At 57.6% G+C, this 17,581-nt stretch overlaps 2 protein-coding genes across 3 annotated transcripts; both read right to left on the bottom strand.

The window, feature by feature from the left end:
• Window positions 1–3,299: 3,299 nt before the first annotated feature.
• ELANE (elastase, neutrophil expressed) lies at window positions 3,300–7,151 on the bottom strand. Of its 2 annotated transcripts, none has more exons than XR_003116842.1 (5): window positions 6,828–7,151; window positions 6,160–6,320; window positions 5,853–5,994; window positions 3,741–3,971; window positions 3,300–3,577 (listed from the first exon to the last, which is right to left on the bottom strand). XR_003116842.1 is itself a non-coding variant. In XM_025366710.1 (5 exons), exons 1-5 carry the CDS (start codon window positions 6,892–6,894, stop codon window positions 3,383–3,385), a joined length of 792 nt encoding a protein of 263 aa, XP_025222495.1. In that variant the 5' UTR covers window positions 6,895–7,151; the 3' UTR covers window positions 3,303–3,382. The 2 variants fall into 2 exon arrangements, 1 of the variants encoding a protein (XP_025222495.1); XM_025366710.1 differs by having other exon boundaries at window positions 3,303–3,577; window positions 6,164–6,320.
• A 3,993-nt stretch (window positions 7,152–11,144) lies between these two features.
• On the bottom strand, window positions 11,145–17,349 carry PRTN3 (proteinase 3). Its single transcript, XM_025366708.1, has 5 exons — window positions 17,239–17,349; window positions 15,244–15,409; window positions 14,807–14,948; window positions 12,778–13,008; window positions 11,145–11,526 (listed from the first exon to the last, which is right to left on the bottom strand). The coding sequence occupies exons 1-5, from the start codon at window positions 17,303–17,305 to the stop codon at window positions 11,356–11,358; spliced, it is 777 nt and encodes a 258-aa protein (XP_025222493.1). The 5' UTR covers window positions 17,306–17,349; the 3' UTR covers window positions 11,145–11,355.
• Between the last annotated feature and the right edge of the window lie 232 nt (window positions 17,350–17,581).

Below are 17,581 nucleotides of genomic sequence, written 5' to 3'. Positions count from 1 at the left end.
TGACCCAGGCGGGACCCTGGGGCTGCTTTTATAAGGGTGGAGGGGGTGGGAGGCTCCCAGGGGCCCTGTCCGCGGGGTGGGCAGCGGCCCAGCTGGGGAAAGGGGAACCCGCCCGCCCAGCCTCCGCCCTCCCGGGGACTGGGTTACCTCCTGCCAGACTCACACCGGAGTCCACAAGTCGCTGGGAGACCCTCCGGCCTCTGTAAGCCTGACGGCCTGCTGGCCCTGGGTGGAGGGCAGTCCCTCAGATGGGTGGGAGGCAGAGAGGGGGACTGCACCCACCCCAGCCCCCTGGCCCCAACTTCACCAGACACAGAGTCTCCGAGCCTTGTTTCACAATCCTAGTTAGAGGCCACAGCATGTAAACAACCCACTTCCTTGTCCTGCTACCCCCCGCTTCTTCTCTTCCTCCTCCAAATTAGAGAGAAGGTCTGATGGGGATAGAAAGGTCACTTGACACCCTTGTTTCTGTCTCTGTGACCTCTGGGGCTTGACGTCCTGACAAATAGAATGTTGGAAAGGCCAAGGCAGAGGCAGCTGGGAAGACTGGCTACAAGGGACAGGAAAACCAAAACAAACTGGGTGGAGCCTGAATCATGAAAGTTATATGGAAAGTTCAGGGAGGCCACCTTCAGGTGTGGCTTGATCCAGGTGCCTGAAGAATATCCAGTGTCTGCCTCTGGCTTCTCCTTTCTTCTCTGATGGCGTCTCTCCTAACCAGGCTCCCCTGGTGTGCCTCCAGGGACCCCATACTCAACCCAGTGGCTCAATGGGCCCCTCCTAAAATTCTTCATCACTCCAGCCAAGTCTCAAGGTTGCCTTGGGTTGGCGGAGCCTGGATCACACACCCCCTCCCAAACTGCTCACTGAGGGCAGATTCTGATGAACACAGTCAGGGCTGGCCGGGCACAGTAGCTCCTCCCACCTACCATCCTAGCACGTTGGGAAACAAGATAGGAGGATCTCTTAAGCCCAGGAATTCGAGGCCAGCTTGGGGAACATGGTGAGACCCCCTCTCTACAAAAAAAATTAAAATAAAATACTTTTCAGAATCTGGGCCATGGGGCCTTCTGTGAGGTGGGGATTTGTGTGTGTTGTTTTTGTTTTATTACAGACAGGATCCTGCTCTTTGTCCAGGCTCGAGTGCAGTGGTGCGATCATAGCTCCCTGCAGCCTCCTCGACCTCCCGGGCTCAACTGATCCTCCTACCTCAGCCTCCGGAAGTGCTGGGACTGCAGGCCTGCTCATGGTGTAGCTCCATTTTTCACATCTACCCCCAGGGGCCAGTGGGATTCACGTTGCGTGAATCCATGGTGCGGGGACCGAAGGATGGGGGTACCTTGTGGGGAGGACCTCGGACATCGTCTCCAGGGGGAGCAGCACACGGGATTCACCCAGCTTTTCTTTTCACCGTGGATCATTTCTTTCTTTTCTTTCTTTTTTTTTTTTTTTAAAGGAGTCTTGCTCTGTCGCCCAAGATGGAGTGCAGTGGCGTGATGTCTGCTCACTACAACGTCCGCCTCCCAGGTTCACACCATTCTCCTATCTCAGCCTCCCAAGTAGCTGGGACTACGGGCATCCGCCACCACGCCCAGCTAATTTTGTGTATTTTTAGTAGAGACGGGGTTTCATCATGTTGGCCAGGATGGTCTCGATCTCCTGACCTTGTGATCCGTCTGCCTCGGCCTCCCAAATTGCTGGGATTACAGGCGTGAGCCACTGCGCCCGGCCTCACTTCTTTCGTTTCCCTTTCTTTCTTTTCTTTTTTTCCTTTCTTCCTTTCCTTTCCTTTCCTTTCCTTTCCCTTCTTTCTTCCTTCCTTCCTTCTTTTCTTTCTTTCTCTTTCTTCTTTGTTTTTTTTTTTTTTGAGACAGGTTCTTGCTCTGTCACCCAGGCTGGAGTGCAGGAGCGCGATCTCAGCTCACTGCAACCTCCATCTCCTGGGTTCACGCCCTTCTCCTGCCTCAGTCTCCTGAGTAGCTGGGATTACAGGCATGTGCAACCACACTCGGCTAGATTTTGTGTTTTTAGTAGCGATGGGGTTTCGCCATGTTGGCCAGGCTGGTCTCGAACTTCTGACCTTCAGTGATCCACCCGCCTCAGCCTCCCAAAGTGCTGGGACTACAGGTATGAGCCACTGTGCCTGGTCCCCTGTGGATTATTTCATATGCACAGAGAATAGAAAATAATGTAACAAGGCCAGGCACGGTGGCTCACGCCTGTGATCCCAGCACTTTGGGAGGCCGAGGTGGGAAGATGGCTTGGGCCCAGGAGTTCAAGACCAGCCTGGGCAACATAGCAAGACCCTGTCTCAAAAATAAAACAGAAAAAAATAGAATGGGCCATGCGTGGTGGCTCACGCCTGTAATCCCAGCACTTTGGGAGGCCGAGGTGGGTGGATCGCCTGAGGTCAGGAGTTCGAGACCAGCCTGACCAATATGGTAAAACACGGTCTCTACTAAAAATGCAAAAATTAGCCGGGCGTGGTGGCGGGCACCTGTCATCCCAGCTATTCGGGAGGCTGAGGCAGGAGAATCGCTTGAACCTGGGAGGTGGAGGTTGCAGTGAGCCGAGATTGCCCCACTGCACTCCAGCCTGGCAAAAGAGTGAGACTCTATCTAAAAAAAAAAGAAAGAAAGAAAGAAAAAAAAAATAGAACGTGGGGAAGTCACTTCTTGCTCCATTGCCCTGGCTCTGCTGCCCCCTGGTGGTGGCTTACTCCAGCGATGCCCAAGACGCTCTATGGAACATTTCAGTTGGATTATTATTATTATTATTATTATTATTATTATTATTACTATTATTATGTTATTTATTTATTTTTCAGACAGAGTTTCGCTCTTGTTGCCCAGGCTGGAGTGCAATGGAGCGATCTCGGCTCACTGCAACCTCCGCCTCCCGGAATTCAGGCGATTCTCCTGCCTCAGCCTCCCAAGTAGCTGGGATTACAGGCATGTGCTGCCACGCCCAGCTCATTTTGTATTTTTAGTAGAAACGGGGTTTCTCCATGTTGGTCAGGCTGGTCACGTACTTTAGACCAGATGATTTGCCCGTCTCGGCCTCCCAAAGTGCTGGGATTACCGGCGTGAGCCACTGTGCCAGGCTTGGGCCATTCTATTTTATTTTATTAATAAAGAGGGGGTCTTGCTATGGTGCCCAGGCTGATCTTGAACTCCTGAACTCAAGGGATCCACCGGCCTCAACCTCTCAAAGTGCTGGGATTACAGGTGTGAGCCACCACGCCCGACCTACTGACCATTTTCAACACCCAGTCACACAGCCAATGAATATCAAACACATTCTACAAAACGGAGGGATGTTTATTGTACCAGATGCTGGAGAACGCGGCTGTGGGCAGCTGAGGTGACCCAGGGGGTCCTTCTCAGTGGGTCCTGCTGGCCGGGTCCAGGGAACCCGGGTGGTCCTCTGAGCGTTGGATGATGGAGTTGATCCAGTTTACAAACAGTGCCACCGGGGCAAAGGCATCGGGGTAGAGCCCCGAGGCGCAGCCTCCCCGGACGAACGAGGCAATTCCGTGGATTAGCCCGTTGCAGACCAAGGGGCTGCCAGAGTCCCCCTGTGGAGGCAGACAAGGTGGGGAAGCTGGACTGGGAGGCCCCGCCCACCTGCCCGCCACCTGTCAGGGTTGGGAAGTCCCTCCTAGGGTCTAGCCACAGTGCCTGTTGCTGCAATCCGGGCTGGGAGCAGGTGGGGAGCAGAGGGACCCCCGGGGCACGTACAAAGCAGACGCCGGCCCGCCGACGCCTCACGAGAGTGCAGACGTTGCCACGGCGGCAGAGGGACGTCACCACCGTCACGTTGAGCTCCTGCAGGACACTGGCGATCCCACGGTTCCCGCCCAGATGGCCCCAGCCCATGGCCAGGCACTGCACCCCGTTACCCACGCGGCGGCCCTGGGCCGGCAGCTGGGCCACCTTCACGTTGTCGTTGATGGTGGCCGACCCATTGAGCTGTGGTGGGGGTGACAGATCGTCAGTGCGTCACACGGGGCAGTGGTGATGACCCTCCCCTCTGCGGGCCTCAGTTTCCCCATCTCAGGTTCCACTGTGGTTCTGGGATCCTGCAGAGCAGGACACCCACCCTGCAATCTGCTCCCCAAGGCGAGCCTCAGTTTCCCCATCTGTAGAGGGGAGCCATCACCAAGGCTCAGGGCATTGGAGGTTGTCCCTGGATGTGGCAGGAAGCAGTAGGTGCTCAATTAACACAAAAACTACAGCCGGGCACGGTGGCTCACGCTTATAAGCCCAGCACTTTGAGAGGGCGAGGCAGGAGGATCAGTTGAGGCCAGTAGTTCAAGACCAGCCTGGGCAAGCTGGCAAAGCCCCATGTCTACAACAATAAAAAAAATGCTAGGTGCGGTGGCTCACTCCTGTAATCCCAGCACTTTGGGAGGCCAAGGCGGGCGGATCACAAGGTCAGGAGATCGAGACCATCCTGGCTAACACAGTGAAACCCCGTCTCTACTAAAAATACCAACAATTAGCCAGGCTTGATGGCAGGCACCTGTAATCCCAGCTACTCCGGAGGCTGAGGCAGGATAATTGCTTGAACCTGGGAGGCAGAGATTGCAGTGACCCAGATTGAGCCACTGCACTCCAGCCTGGGCAATAGAGCAAGACTGTGTCTCAAAAAATAAAAATAAAAAATTAACCAGATGTTGCCAGGCGTGGTTGCTCACACCGGTAGTCCCAGCACATTGGGAGGCCGAGGTCAGGAGATCAAGACCAGCCTGGCCAACATGATGAAACCCTGTCTCTACTAAAAATACCAAAAATTAGCCCGGCGTGGTGGTGCACGCCTGTAATCTCAGCTACCTGGGAGGCTGAGGCAGGAGAATCGCTTGAACCCAGGAGGTGGAAGCTGCAGTGAGCTGAGATTGTGCTGCTGCACTCCAGCCTTGCAACAGAGCGAGACTCCATCCCCCCGCCAAAAAAATGTGTGTGTATATATATATGTGTATCAGCCAGCCGTGGTGGACGTGGTGGACATGCTGGTGGCACCTGTGGTTCCAGCTACCCCCAAGGCCAAGGTGAGAGGATGGCTTGAGCCCAGGAGGTGGAGGCTGTAGTGAGTCTCGATCATGTCACTGAACTGGGTGATAATTATGAGAAAATTGAGTGACATGTCATGAAACTCTCCTCACCCTTCCCAGGGAGTAACTTTTTTTTTTTTTTTTTTTCCTGAGACCCAGCCTGGAGGGCAATGGCACGATCTCAGCTCACTGCAACCTCCGCCTTCTGCGTTCAAGTCATTCTCCTGCCTCAGCCTCCCAAGCAGCTGGGATTACAGGCGCCCGCCACCATGCCCAGCTACATTTTTTTGTATTTTGGTAGAGACAGGGTTTCACCATGTTGGTCAGGCTGGTCTTGAACACCTGACCTTGTGATCCACCCGCCTCGGCCTCCCAAAGTGCTGGGATGACAGGCGTGAGCCACCGCGCAGGGGGCCCCCAGGGACTGAATCATCAGAACTGTAAGCCGGATACACGGGCCCCATTTCCCAAAGACAGAGGCGGCCCCTGCCCTCGGCCACAGGGCTGGTGAAGGGAGAGACACAAAGAATCACCGGAAGTTTGTTGATTGACAGCAAATCCGGGCTTCCCTGCACAATCTCATTTCATCCCTCAACAGCCCATAGCGGGTATTTTCCCGTTTCACAGACTTGAAGACTGAGGCACAGAGAGGGGCTCGCCCAGCCCACGGTTCCACCCCAGGTCCCCACAAGCGGCCCCGACGCGCCCCTGCGTCGCCACCTCCACCCTCCCCAGGCCTCTGGCCTCTGCCCCTGCGCCCCCCGCCCCGGGTGTCCCTTCCCCCCGCGCCCCGCGGCACCTGGAGAACCACGATGTCGTTGAGCAAGTTGATGGGGTCGTAGCCGTTTTCGAAGACGCGCTGCACGGCGAACACCTGCCGGGTGCGCTCCCGCCGCTGCAGGTTATGGGCTCCCAGGACCACGCGCACGGAGCGGAAGTTTCTGCTGGGAGGAGAGGCGGTGGCGAGGGGCGCCCTGGGGGTCAGGGGGTCCCCACCGGAGGGGCCTGCGGGGGAAGGTGCCGGAGCCGCCCCGGGGCCCTGGCCTCCCCCGACCGTTCTCAGACCGGGACGCGGGTCCGAGCCGCGCGCACACCCTCCTGGCTACTCACCTGTTCGCCACGCAGTGCGCGGCCGACATGACGAAGTTGGGCGCAATCAGGGTGGCGCCGCAGAAGTGGCCTCCACGCCGCTGCAGGGACGCCATGAAGGGCCACGCGTGGGGCTGCGCTCGCCGACCGCCCACAATCTCCGAAGCCAGCGCGGGGCCTGGGGACACACCGGGTGTGGGTGCTGAGTGCCTGACAAGGAGCCCGTGCCTTCCCGGCCACGGGGCCCCTGGATACCCCACCAGGAACCCGCGGGACCCACCGCCAGGAACCCACGGGATCTCCCACCAGGAGGCCACGGCCCCCACCAGGAACCCACGGGATCAGGACCATTCACACCCCTGTTGTTCAGATGAGGGAAACTGAGGCACGGAGAGGCAAAGGGACCTCCCCACAGTGCCCCTCCAAGGCACAGCCAGACCTGGACTTGAACCCAGAGGGCGCCCTGCGAGCCCCACCCCCCGCCTCGGTTTGCAAACCCCAACTCTGGGCTCCTGGTGGTGGCTTCACCACTCAGAACCTCAGTCTCTTCTCCTGGTCCCCTTGTCCCAGATGGCACCTCCCCAGTGAGGATGAGGGACCCACACTGGTGGGGCCCACCATGAAGAAGTGGGAACAGAACCCCAGGGACAGAGGGAGCAGCGGAAGGATGGACACAAGGACTCACCCTCCAGCAGCAAGGCCGGCAGGACACAGGCGAGGAAAAGGCAGGAGAGTCGGCAGCCAAGGGTCATGGTGAGGCTGGTCTCTGGGGTCTCTGCCCCTCCGTGCCCACCCGGCTTCTCTTATAGCCCTGTGCCAGGAGGCCGTTGCATTGCCCCACGGCTGGCCGGCGCCCCCCACTTCCTCTCTTCTGGCACAGGGCGTTGATGAAAAGGGGGAGAAAGGGAGCAAGAAGCTGGGGGTTGGCTCCGGTGGGGCTGCCAGACAAAATTCAGGATGCACAATCGCGTTTGAATGTCAAATAATCGACGTGGGTTTTTTATTTAGTTTTTTGGAGACAGAGTCTTGCTTTGTCGCCCAGGCTGGAGTACGGTGGCACAATCTTGGCTCACTGCAACCTCTGCCTCCCAGGTTCAAGTGATTCTCCTGCCTCAGCCTCCTGAATAGGTGAGATTACAGGTGGAATCACCACACGCGGCTGATTTTTGTGTTTTTAGTACAGACCGGGTTTCTCTGTGTTGGCCGGGCTGGTCTCAGAGGTTTCTTTTTTAAATTTAAGTCTGTCCCAGTAAGTCTTTAATAAATTAAGACTTAAATACTTAAGTCTTAATTTAAGTATAAGGATATACTTACCCGAAATGCCCAGGTTTTACTGAGCATTGCTGTGTTTTTGCCAAACCTGCCAAACCTAGACCTGAGGGGCTTAATGGGGGTGGCCTCACCTGCCTCAGTTTACTCAGGGCCCTGTGATACCGGCCACATGCAGCTGTGTCGCCTGCCTGAGTTTACCCAGGGCCCTGTGATACCGGCCACATGCAGCTGTGTCATCTGCCTCAGTTTACCCAGGGCCCTGTGATACCGGCCACATGCAGCTGTGTCGCCTGCCTCAGTTTACCCACGGCCCTGTGATACTGGCCACATGCAGCTGTGTCGCCTGCCTCAGTTTACCCAGGGCCCTGTGATACCGGCCACATGCAGCTGTGTCGGGCACTCACGGTGCAACAGGCACCTCCCTGATCCTTCTCAGGGTTCCTGTTTGGGATGAGGAAACTGAGGCATGTCAAGGGCCTCCCCAGGAGCTGCGAGTTTAACCCAGGTCTCTGGGATCCACAGCTGGACGGAGATCTGGAGCTGGCTCACTCCAGCCTTGCTCCCTGAACCTCAGGGCTCACTCTCAGGGCCGGGCCTTCCATCCTGTCCTTGGCGGTCACCCACAACGGGGAACTCACCCAGGCCCACAGTCAGTCCCTGGACAGCAGCTGAGGCTCTGACAGTCTCTCCCGCCCTTCTGCCTTGGTGAGCTTCCCCGAAGCCCTCCCCGCCTGAGGCAGGGACCGGCAGGCAGGGGTGCTGGAGAGAGAATTCCTGCCCAGGCCGGGAGGCTGGAATGATGATGTCCACCCAAGCCTGAGGGCTTCTGCCTGGAGGAACTGGCAGGGGAGCTGGAGCCCCAGCCACGGGGATGGGATTCCCAGAACCCAGCCCCGGGCTCCGGGCCCCGTTCCTCTTCCCATCTCCCCCACGATGTTCCAGCTGCAACGGCCGGGCCAAGGCTGTTGCAAGAACCAACGTCCTCCTGGCTCCGGGACAAGGGGAGGGGAAGGGAACCAACGGGCCTGTCCCCAGGAACAGGCGGGGCGAGGGCACCCGGGGACACGCAGAGCCTGGGCCGGGCTGGAGTCCTGACATGACCACAGACAAGTGGACTCCCATAGCTCTCAGGTTAGAGGGACAATGGCCCTGCCCTCCCAGAGCCTGGCACACAGCAGGCACTCCATCCACGTCTGTCCTGTCCTCAGCGTAATCAGACACACACTACCCTGCCTCCTCCCCTCCCCTTTTGGCAGGGTTCCCACCTTGCTGCCTTAACATCACCATGGTGCACTTAGTAAGCACCTGCTGTATACACAGCCCTGTTTCAAGTTGGGGATGGGGGCGGCCATATCTTTGGGGGGGGGGGGCTTGGTCTCCAGCAGGGAGATCAGACTTGGCGTCAGCTGCATTTATTGAGCACCAGCTGTATACTACATTCGCATGTGCAGTCATTGTTAAGTATGCCGACGCTGGGTTCATATCCTGGTTCTGGTGTGGCCTTTTGGCCACTGTGTAGCTTCAGGCCCCTGAAATAAACTCCACGACTCAGTTTCCTCCTCTGTAAAATTATAATCATAGGATCCATCACATAAACCTATCACGAGGGTGAAATAAATTAACGTTTGTAAAGTTCTTAGCTAAGAAAGTGTTGTCTGGCCAGGCGCGGTGGCTCACGCCTGTAATCCCAGCACTTTGGGAGGCTGAGGCGGGTGGATCACCTGAGGTCGGGAGTTCGAGACCAGCCTGACCAACATGGAGAAACCCCGTCTCTACTGAAAATACAAAATTAGCCAGGCCTGGTGGCACATGCCTGTAATCCCAGCTACTCGGGAGACTGAGGCAGGAGAATCACTTGAACCCGGGAGTCGGAGGTTGCGGTGAGCCGAGATCGCACCATTGCACTCCAGCCTGGGAGACAAGAGCGAAACTCCGTCTCAAAAAAAGAAAAAAGAAAATGTTGCCGGGCGCGGTGGCTCAAGCCTGTAATCCCAGCACTTTGGGAGGCCGAGACGGGCGGATCACAAGGTCAGGAGATCAAGACCATCCTGGCTAACACGGTGAAACCCCGTCTCTACTAAAAAATACAAAAAAACTAGCCGGGCGAGGTGGCGGGCGCCTGTAGTCCCAGCTACACGGGAGGCTGAGGCAGGAGAATGGCCTAAACCCGGGAGGCGGAGCTTGCAGTGAGCCGAGATCCGGCCACTGCACTCCAGCCCGGGCGACAGAGCGAGACTCCGTCTCAAAAAAAAAAAAAAAAAAAAAAAAAAGAAAATGTTGCCTTTGAGAGCTTGTTAACCATTAACTGTGGCAGGGAAGGTAGGGTTGTTATGGTCACAGCGGGGTATAGACTCCAATTGGGACGTGGGGTCTTCTGGGGGGCCAGGAGCATGCTAAGGTTACAAGGACCTGGAGGTGTTCATATATAAAAGGTCACTGAGGACCCACTTGGGCAACACAGACAGACTCCCTCTCTACAAAAAATAAGAAAATAGCTGCGTGTGGTGGCACCTGTAGTCCCAGCTACTTGGGAGGCTAAGGTGGGAGGATCACTCGAGCCCAGGAGGTTGAGGATGCAGTGAGCCAAGACTGCACCACTGCACTCCAGCCTGGGTGACAGAGTGAGACCCTGTCTCAAAAATAATTAAGTAGGCCGGCTGCAGTGTCTCACGCCTGTAATCCCAGCACTTTGGGAGGCCGAGGCGGGTGGATCACCTGAGGTCGGGGGTTCGAGACCAGCCTGGCCAACATGGTGAAACTCCGTCTCTACTAAAAATATAAAAATTAGCCGGGTGTGGTGGCCTGTGCCTGTAATCCTAGCTACTCCAGAGGCTGAGGCAGGAGAATCGCTTGAACCCGGGAGGTGGAGGTTGCAATGAGCCGAGATCAGGCCAATGCACTCCAGCCTGCGCGACAGAGCAAGACTCTGTCTCAAAAAAAAAAAAAAAAGGAAGAAAAAGAAAAAGGACAGCAAAGAGCTATGTGTGTCCTGGAGCAGGTCGTCCCCTCTCCGTGGTTAATGCCTCCTTCTCATGGCCACTTGTCCGTCTGAGCTGGACTGTGAGTCCCACCTCTTCCCCGCCTCGGACCGCCCCTCTGGCCACCCCCCAGTTCATTCCTCATGCTTCCACCAGGGGACTCCTCCCCTGCCTACCCCTCCTAGGAGAAATAGCGCTCCAACCCCATCACCCCTCCCCTGCACCCACACCCCTCCCCTGCCTGCCCTCCTCCCCATTCCCTGGCCTCTCGCCCTCAAACCTCTGCCCAGACCGTGCCCCCTGCCTGGTGGCCCTTAGGATGTTTCTGTTCACACCTTGGTATGCAGCTCTGGCACTGCCACCTCCTCCAGGAAGCCCTCCAGGGTGCTCCCCCATCCCCATCTGCCTCCTCAAGGAGCCCCTGAGCCAGCAGGGACACAGTGGGAGCCCTGAGGGCCCACATGGGCTTCTCGCCAGTTCTAGAAAACTTCTGGGGTGACTCCATTTTCCAGATGAGGAAACTGAGGCACGGAGACGAATAACAACCTGCCCAGGGCCACTTTGATGGGGCCGGGTTAGAACCCACAGCCACGCGCATCCAGGAGAGAGACCCCCCCCCCGTGACCTGGGCCCCCATCCCCGCTCCGACTCCCCCCATCCTGAGTTTGGGACTCAGGGACTTGAACCCTGGGTACCCCTGGGCAGTTCTCCCTCCCCTCCCTATGTGGGAAGGAAAGACAGGAGCCGGGGGTAGTTTCAACGTTTATTGAGGTCACGGCGGAGAGAGGTGCAGGGCCGGCCTGTCTCCCGGAGCCCCGAGGGAGGCAGTGTTGGGGGGACAGGTGGGGCCGTCCCGGACCTGGGTGGAGGAGGCCGTGTTCGGAGAAGAGCTGCTTCTGTCCAAAGATCCCCCTCGAGGGTTTGCAGCCGGGCTCGGGTCCCGGCCAGCGCTGTGGGGGCGGCTCAGGGGCGGCCCTCGGCCCCCACGCGGCGCAGTATGGAACGGATCCAGTCCACGTAGAGGGCCACCCGCGCGAAGAAGTCGGGGAACTGGCCGGTGGCACATGCCCGGATGATAAAGGAATCCACTCCCTGGATGACGCCGTCACAGATCAGGGGCCCACCTGAGTCTCCCTGGAGGGTGGGGGACGGTCAGTCACCCAGGCTGGCCCCAGGCAGCCAGGACGGGGGCTGGGGTGACCACAAGCTGTTTCAGAATCAAATGCTTCCAATCTGGAACTCTCCCTCCCTCCCTCCCTCCCTCCCTCCCTTCCTTCCTTCCTTCCTTCCTTTCTCCTGTTTTGTTGTGTTTTGTTTTGTTTAAGACAGAGTCTAGCTCTGTCGTCCAGGCTGGAGTGCAGTGGCGTGATCTTGGCTCACTGCAAACTCTGCCTCCCGGGTTCAAGCGATTCTCCTGCCTCAGCCTCCCCGGGTCTCTCAAGACAGGGTCTCGCTCTGTCGCCCAGGCTGGAGCACGGTGGCACAATCATAGCTCACTTCAACCTCTAACTGCCTGGCTCAAGCGATCCTCCTGCCTTAGCCTCCTGAGTAGCTGAGCCTAAAGGCTCACACCACCACACCTGGCTAATATTTAAATTATCTGTAGAGATGCCGTCCTGCCCCAGGCTGGTCTCAAACTCCTGGACTCAAGCGATTCTTCCACTTTGGCCTTCCACCGCTGCTGGCCTGGAATTTTCTTTAACATGTGTGAGCACCAGCCAGGCATGGAGGCTCACGCCTGTAATCCCAGCACTTTGGGAGGCCGAGATGGGTGGATCACTTGAGGCCTAGAGTTCAAGACCAGCCTGGTCAACACGGAGAAACTGCGTCTCTACTAAAAATACCAAAAAATTAGCCAGGCACAGTGGCAGGCATCTATGCACCCAGCTACTCAGGAGGCTGAGGCAGGAGAATACCTTGAACCTGGGAGATGGAGGTTGCAGTGAACCAAGATCTCATCATTGCACTCCAGCCTGGACAACAGAGTGACACTCTGTCTCAAAAACAAACAAAAAAAAAAGTGTGAGCAGGGAGGGGCTGAGGTCATTTGTAGGAACTGGGCATTTATGGGCCTCCCGCTGGATACCTGGACTCCTGGATTCTGGAAGGGGCCGCCAGGTGAGGGCATATGGGTCTCCCACACCTTCCTGTGGTCCTAGGGGGGAGTGGGGGGCAAGGGACCCGCAGACCCACCCAGGAAGCCAGGTGCAATGTGAGTGCCCCAGCCCGCCGAGCCTGCCCGTTGGGTGTTGGGTGTGCCTGCCTTCCAGGTCCGGAGACAGGCACAGCATGAAGCCACACAGCTAGGAGGTGTTGTGGAACCCTGACCGCTGCCCTCCTCCCCTCAGGGCAGCCCGGATCCCCACGGGGAGCGATGTTACTTACAAAGCAGATGCCGGCACTACGGCGAGGGACGAAAGTGCACACGTTGTGTGGCCGGCACAGGAAGGTGACCACGGTGACATTGAGCTCCTGCAGGACCCAGGCTGGGGGGTCGTAGGTACCCACTCGGCCCCAGCCCATGGCCAGGCACTGGGTGCCGTGGGGCACTGGCTGGTCCTGCTGTGGCAGCTGGACTGTGGCGACGGAGGCACTGAGGTTGGCTGGACGGTTCAGCTGGGGCAGAAGGCAGATGGCAGTGAGACGCTGCTCCCACACCACGGTGGCCGCCCAGGCCACCCTCCCACACACCCACCGCCTCAAAATGCCACGCACGGCACGCCGCTCCCTCCGCCTGGGCCCCACGACCCCCTTTGTCCCAGTTGTCACTATTGTATTCATTCATTTTCTTTCTTTTCTTTTCTTTTCTTTTTTTTTTTTGAGATGGAGTCTTGCTCTGCCACCCAGGCTAGAGTGCAGAGGCGCGATCTCGGCTCACTGCAACCTCCCAGAGCCCTCCCATTGGATGAGGTGACCAGCCTGGTCTCAAACTCCCAACCTCAAGTGATCTGCCCTCCTCAGCCTCCCAAAGTGCTGGGATTACAAACATGAGCAATAGTGCCCGGCCATTCACTCACTTTTTTTCTTTCTTTCTTTTTTTTTTTTTGAGATAGAGTTTCACTCTTGTTGCCCAGACTACAGTGCAATGGCACAATCTCGGCTCACAGCAATCCCTGCCTCCTGGGTTCAAGCAATTCTCCTGCCTCAGCCTCCCAAGTAGCTGGGATTACAGGCATGCGCCACCACGCCCGGCTAATTTTTGTGTTTTTAGTAGAGATGGGGTTTCCCTTGTTGATCAAGCTGGTCTCAAACTCTCAACCTCAGGTGATCTGCCCGGCTTGGCCTCCCAAAGTGCTGGAATTACAGACATGAGCCACCACACCCAGCCCATTCATTCATCTTCAAAGCACTTTTTTTTGGTGAGCTGGGGTCTTGCTCTGTCGCCCAGGCTGGAGTGTAGTGGCGCGATCACAGCTCACTGCAGCCTCAACCTCCTGGGCTCAAGTGATCTTCCCATCTCAGCTCATGAGTAGCTGGGCGCATGCTACCATGACCAGTTGATTTTTAAATTTTTCTTTTGTAGTCCGGGCGTGGTGGCTCCCGCCTACAATCCCAGCACTTTGGGAGGCTCAGGAGGGCAGATCACTTGAGGTCAGGAGTTCAAGACCAGCCTGGCCAACATGGCAAAACACCGTCTTCACTAAAAATACAAAAATTAGCCAAGCGTGATGGTGCGTGCCTGTAATCCCAGCTACTCAGGAAACTGAGGCACGAGAATCGCTTGAACCTGGGAGGCGGAGGTTGCTGTGAGCCGAGACCGAGCCATTGTACGCCAGCCTGGATGACAGAGTGAGACTCTGTCTCAAAAAAAAAAAAAAAAAGTATTTTATAGAGATGGGGTCTGACTAGGTTAGTCAGGCTGTTTTCAAACTCCTGGCTTCAAGTGATCCTCCCATCCCGGCCTCCCAAAGTACTGGGATTACAGGCATGAGCCACAGTGCCCAGCCCCAGGCACTTACTGAGCACCACCTGTATGCCCGGTCCTATTCTAAGCCATATGAGTCTGATAGTGAACAACACAGACAAAAATCCTCTGACCTGGGGAGATGGTCTTTCGGGGTGAGAGGAGGCCAGGAGCGCCGGGTGACTGAGAGGAGCACACGGTTTAGTGGAGAACAGTGAATCGGGGAGGGCTGTGGCTGTCCTTGCCACTTCAAGTGGGGTCAGGGGAGGTGCCAGAGGAGGCAAGGGTACCTGGGTTTCTGGGGGCACAGCATACCGGGCAGAGGCACAGCCAGGGGAGAGGCGGGGAGGAGGAGGGGCCTGGTGTCCACAGAGCGGTCTCTCCCCCCAGTGCCACCGGACCCAGGCTTCAGCGGCCTCGGTCGTGGCCCAGTATACAGTGGGTGCTCAATGAATGCTTGCTGCAGGAATGGGGGTCCCCGAGCCCTCCCTGGCGGCCCTGCCCGCACACCTGGATGAGGAGAACGTCGTTGAGTTTGTTCTCAGCGTCGTAGTTGTTCTGAAACACCTGCGCCACCGAGAAGTGCTGCTGGCCGGGCTCCGGCGTGCGCACGTTGTGGGCTCCGAGCACCACGTTCACCAGGTGGTGGGGGCTGCGGGGGTGGCGCGGTCACTCCTCGGCGCCCTGGACACGCGCTGCGCCCCGCCCCGGGCCCCTCCCCAGGCCGGCGGAGCAGCCACAGACCCCCTCCCGCGGCGACCCTGTCCCCGGGGACCCCCAGAGCGCTGCCCCGGCTCTCCCCGCTCCCCCAGCTGCCCACCCGCGAGGGGCCTGGGGTCAGCAGCCGGGGCTCAGCCGGGTCCTCCCCGGGCAGAGGGAGCGCGGCCCGGCCGGGGCTGGAGGAAGAGGCCGAGGCGGACGGACGGCGCTGGGGAGGGGACCCTCACATGTCCTGCAGGCAGTGCGCGGCCGTCAGCACGAAGCTGGGGTGGATCAAGGTGCCCCCGCAGAAGTGGCTGCCCAGGTCCCTCTGCAGCTGCAGCGAGGCCATGTAGGGCCTGGAGTGTGGCTGCGCCTCGCGTCCGCCCACGATCTCTGCAGCCCGGGCAGCACCTGCCGGGGGAGTCCAGGCGTCAGGGAGCCCCCAGGCTGCAGGGGAAGGGGGGATGGCAGAGCAGCCCCGGGGGTCTCCCCGTCTGCAACCCCCTCAGCGCCTGCCAGCTGGTGGGGAGGACCCAGCGCCCGGGCCGGGGGTTATTGCAAAGGCGCAAAAAAAAAAAAAAAAAAAACAACAGGCGGCTGTTTTCAGTCCTGAGGGTCAGGAAAGCTTTCAAGACACAGACCAGGCCTGTGGCTCACGCCTGTCATCCCAGCACTTTGGGGAGGCCGAGGCGGGTGGATCACAAGGTCAGGAGATCGAGACCATCCTGGCTAACACGGTGAAAACCCATCTCTACTAAAAATACAAAAAATTAGCCGGGCTTGGTGGCGGCGCCTGTAGTCCCAGCTACTTGGGAGACTGAGGCAGGAGAATGGCCTGAACCCGGGAGGCGGAGCTTGCAGTGAGCCGAGATCACACCACTGCACTCCAGCCTGGGCCACAGAGTGACACTCCGTCTCAAGGAAAAAGAAAGTTAGGCGTGGTGGTTCACACCTGTAATCTCAGCTGCCTGGGAGGCTGAGGCAGGAGAATCGCTTGAACCCAGGAGGCAGAGGTTGCAGTGAGCCGAGATCGCACCACTGCACTCCAGCCTGGACAACAGAGTGAGACTCTGTTTCAAAAAAAAAAAAGGCTGGGCACGGTGGCTCATGCCTGAGTGAGACTCTGTCTCAAAAAACAAAAGAGAACAACAACCACCAAAGAAAAAGAAACAGAAAAAAAAAAAAAAAAAGCCGACAAGGAGACCCATTTTGCAGATGGACAAACTGAGGCATTGAAAAATCCCCCTCCTCAGGTCAGGAGTTCGAGACCAGCCTGAGCAACGTGGTGAAACTAAAAATACTACTACTAAAAATACAAAAACTAGCCAGGTGTGGTGGTGTGTGCCTGTAATTCCAGCTACTCAAGAGGCAAAGGCAGGAGAATCACTTGAGCCCAGGAGGCTGAGGCTGCAGTGAGCTGAGATTGCATCACTGCACTCCAGCCTGGGCGACAGAGTGAGATTCCGTCTCAAAAAACAGAAAAAAGGCCGGGCGCAGTGGCTCATGCCTGTAATCCCAGCACTTTGGGAGGCTAAGGCAGGTGGATCACGAGGTCAGGAGATCGAGACCATCCTGGCCAACATAGTGAAACCCCTTCTCTACTAAAAATACAAAAATTAGCCGGGCGCAGTGGCGGGCACCTGTAGTCCCAGCTACTCGGGAGGCTGAGGCAGGAGAATGGCGTGAACCCGGGAGGTGGAGGTTGCAGTGAGCTGAGATGGCGCCACTACACTCCAGCCTGGGCGACAGAGTGAGACTCTGTCTCAAAAAAAAAAAAAAGAAAGAAAGAAAAAAAGAAAATTGCCCTCAGGATAGGGACCTGAGGGGCCCCATGCTCTCTTTTTCCCCTGATTCCGGCATCACTAACTCCTTGACCCTTTCACTCACTCACTCACTCACTCATTCATTCATGCATATTCACTGAGCGTTTGCTGAAGGCCGAGTGCTGTCCAGGAATTCGCTTGTTATAGGTAATTCTCAAAACAGCTCCCCAGGAGGAAAGGACTGGCTTTAGACCATTGTACAGATGGGCAACTGAGTCAAATGGCCGGGGGTCCCCCTTGCCCTTGTCCTCCCCACCCCTGCAAGCGTTGGTCCCGAGCAGTGAGTGGAGTCTCCCCTGACCCTGCCTCAGTTTCCCCAGCTGTGCCAGGAGGGCTTTGGATGGACCTCATGGTGGATATTTCCCCAGAATCCACCGGGCCACGGAGGCTGGATGGGCGGGCACGTGGCTCACTCACCACTCAGCAGCAAGGCCAGCAGCACGGACGCCAGGGCAGGGCTGGGGGGCTGGTGGCTGGGAGCCATGGTGGGGTCCAGGGTGCACCCATGGTCAAGCTCCTCTTATAGCCCAATGGCAGAGGCCGTTGGGTTGCCCAACGCCCAGGCTGGGTCCCCACTTCCTCCTTTTGCCTTGGGAGCCTGGGAGTCAGAACGGACTCCAGGGAGGACGCGGGGGCTTTGGACTCAAGGTCCTGAACTTCGTGGGGGCGGGGAGGCTGACTCTCACCCACCCAAGTCGGGGGTCCCTGGCCAGGTGGGCAACATGGCCACAGCCCTCAGCGCAACACACACCCACGTGCC

Source organism: Theropithecus gelada, chromosome 19, assembly GCF_003255815.1.
Source record: "Theropithecus gelada isolate Dixy chromosome 19, Tgel_1.0, whole genome shotgun sequence".
NCBI lineage: Eukaryota > Metazoa > Chordata > Mammalia > Primates > Cercopithecidae > Theropithecus > Theropithecus gelada.
This window is presented reverse-complemented; position numbering and strand designations above follow the sequence as displayed.

Excerpts from the sequence above, each read along its gene's own strand:
- ELANE (XM_025366710.1), bottom strand. The coding sequence starts at position 6,894 with ATGACCCTTGGCTGCCGACTCTCCTGCCTTTTCCTCGCCTGTGTCCTG. Across the intron at positions 3,972-5,852 it reads ACGACATCGTGGTTCTCCAG|CTCAATGGGTCGGCCACCAT; the intron begins GTGCCGCGGGGC and ends CCCCCACCACAG. Across the intron at positions 3,578-3,740 it reads GGCGGGCCGGCGTCTGCTTT|GGGGACTCTGGCAGCCCCTT; the intron begins GTACGTGCCCCG and ends CTGCCTCCACAG.
- PRTN3 (XM_025366708.1), bottom strand. The coding sequence starts at position 17,305 with ATGGCTCCCAGCCACCAGCCCCCCAGCCCTGCCCTGGCGTCCGTGCTG. Across the intron at positions 15,410-17,238 it reads GCTGGCCTTGCTGCTGAGTG|GTGCTGCCCGGGCTGCAGAG; the intron begins GTGAGTGAGCCA and ends CTCCCCCGGCAG. Across the intron at positions 13,009-14,806 it reads ACGACGTTCTCCTCATCCAG|CTGAACCGTCCAGCCAACCT; the intron begins GTGTGCGGGCAG and ends CTTCTGCCCCAG.